Source organism: Stomoxys calcitrans, chromosome 3 (genome assembly GCF_963082655.1).
Source record: "Stomoxys calcitrans chromosome 3, idStoCalc2.1, whole genome shotgun sequence".
In the NCBI taxonomy this organism is placed as follows: domain Eukaryota; kingdom Metazoa; phylum Arthropoda; class Insecta; order Diptera; family Muscidae; genus Stomoxys; species Stomoxys calcitrans.
Window position 1 is genome coordinate 81,200,164 of NC_081554.1, and position 1,759 is coordinate 81,201,922.

The 1,759-nt window shown below is 37.1% G+C and overlaps 1 protein-coding gene across 1 annotated transcript; it reads right to left on the bottom strand.

Annotated features, from left to right (window-relative positions):
• Window positions 1–558: 558 nt before the first annotated feature.
• On the bottom strand, window positions 559–1,222 carry LOC131995523 (adult cuticle protein 1-like). Its single transcript, XM_059364210.1, has 2 exons — window positions 1,113–1,222; window positions 559–1,050 (listed from the first exon to the last, which is right to left on the bottom strand). The coding sequence occupies exons 1-2, from the start codon at window positions 1,116–1,118 to the stop codon at window positions 697–699; spliced, it is 360 nt and encodes a 119-aa protein (XP_059220193.1). The 5' UTR covers window positions 1,119–1,222; the 3' UTR covers window positions 559–696.
• Window positions 1,223–1,759: the final 537 nt, after the last annotated feature.

Sequence of the window (1,759 nt, forward strand, 5' to 3'; positions counted from 1 at the left end):
TTGCTTTATTCACAGGAAAAGAAACTAGTAATGACAGCAGAAAGTAGATGAAATCATAAGGAATGGCGAACAAAATTACACACAAAATTACACAAAAGAACCCTTTTATCTTTATAATCGTGTGCAGTTCGCCAGATCCAACAGAGGCAAAAAACTCATTCTTCCCAGGTTCAAAAAACTCTCCTCCGAACGCCAATTCTTCATCAACACAATTCGTCTTTGGAACTCGCTCCCTAATTATTTGCAATTACTAAGCAATGCTTCTGTTTTTAAGACTGAGCTTTTTAAATTTTATGCTTGATTATTGTTTTTTTTAATTTTGTTTCTTAATTATACAAATTTAAATTTTATTTATACAAATTTCAATTTTATTTATACAAATTTCAATTTTATTTACACAAATTTCAATTTTATTTATAAAATGTTTTCCAACTTCTAATTTTTGTAAACCATTACTGTGTATCTTCTTGTGATTCTAGTACAGTCAATTATAAGACTTATGTCTTGTTGTACTAGTAATGTCATAAATAATAAACAAACAAACAAACAAACAAATTCTTAAATATGTGATAATGGAAACAGTTCGTGCATAATTAACTATGGTAGTATGAAGGTTGCTGACAGTTTGAACTAAGTTGCTAAGTGTACCCTGCAGTAAATTCCAAAGAATAATCCAATGGTCTCGAACACAACACTTTAGAGAGTTCCGGGAGCAGGAGCTAAATTAACATTAGCCACAGAGTTGACGTGACCAGCTAAAGGTGCGGTATGTACGGCCCCACGAGTTTGAGCCACATACGAGCCTTGAACAGCAGGAACAACAACGGGTGCGGGAGCGGGTACAGCGACTGGAGCATGCACAGCGACACTAGGTACAGCGGCATGAACGGCAACAGCAGCATGTGGCCATGCGGCCCAAGGGGAAGGCAGGACAGGAGAAGAGACTGCAGTGTAGGATAGGCCTCCGCCAGCAACTTCTGTGAACACTGGAAGTACTGAAGATTGGACACCCAAGGCTAAGGCCAAGGTGGACAAAACAGCGCCAAGGAACTGAAATAAGAATACGGCATTATCTAGCTAAGTATTTGACAGGATTTACATGCCACACTCACTTTCATGTTGTCGTTTTGTATTTTGCAGAAAACTAAGCTGTGTTGATTGTTCGAACCCAGATTCTATTCTGACTTTACATCCAGCAACGCCCTTATTTTTATATGGAAATTAGAACACTCCAATAGCTTTCATTGAGGAAAGAAGTATTTCTCTTTCAAGGTTGATAGAAGCATGGAGTTCTTACACAATTCCATTTTAAGGGTTAAATAAGCAAAATCCAATATGCGTCTTTCTGAAAGAAACTACGAGTATTATGTCAATTTTGTTTCATTACAGTTTCACAGAACCTACCTCAAAAGAGTTTTGTTTTTTTTATCGACTTAACATTGTTTACGATTAATGTCTCGTTTCGGTCACAATCAATGAAAGTGTGAGTCAACTTTTCATAGCATGTTTGCAATGATTTCGCTTGTATTTGTCGTGATTGGGTGCAAACAGAAGCAGAAGTACTGCAGTTGTGCAGCCACAGGCATTTTTGATAAGAAGCTTGTTTCAGCCAATGATCGATGACAACATTCGATAGCCAAGGGTAATAATTCCTTTTACCTTACGTAAATCATATCTCAATAATGAAACTTGACAGTTTTCGTGCCACCATCTGGTTTCTTTACAAAGAATTTTGCGGGCAAGTGCGCCTTTTAGAGAT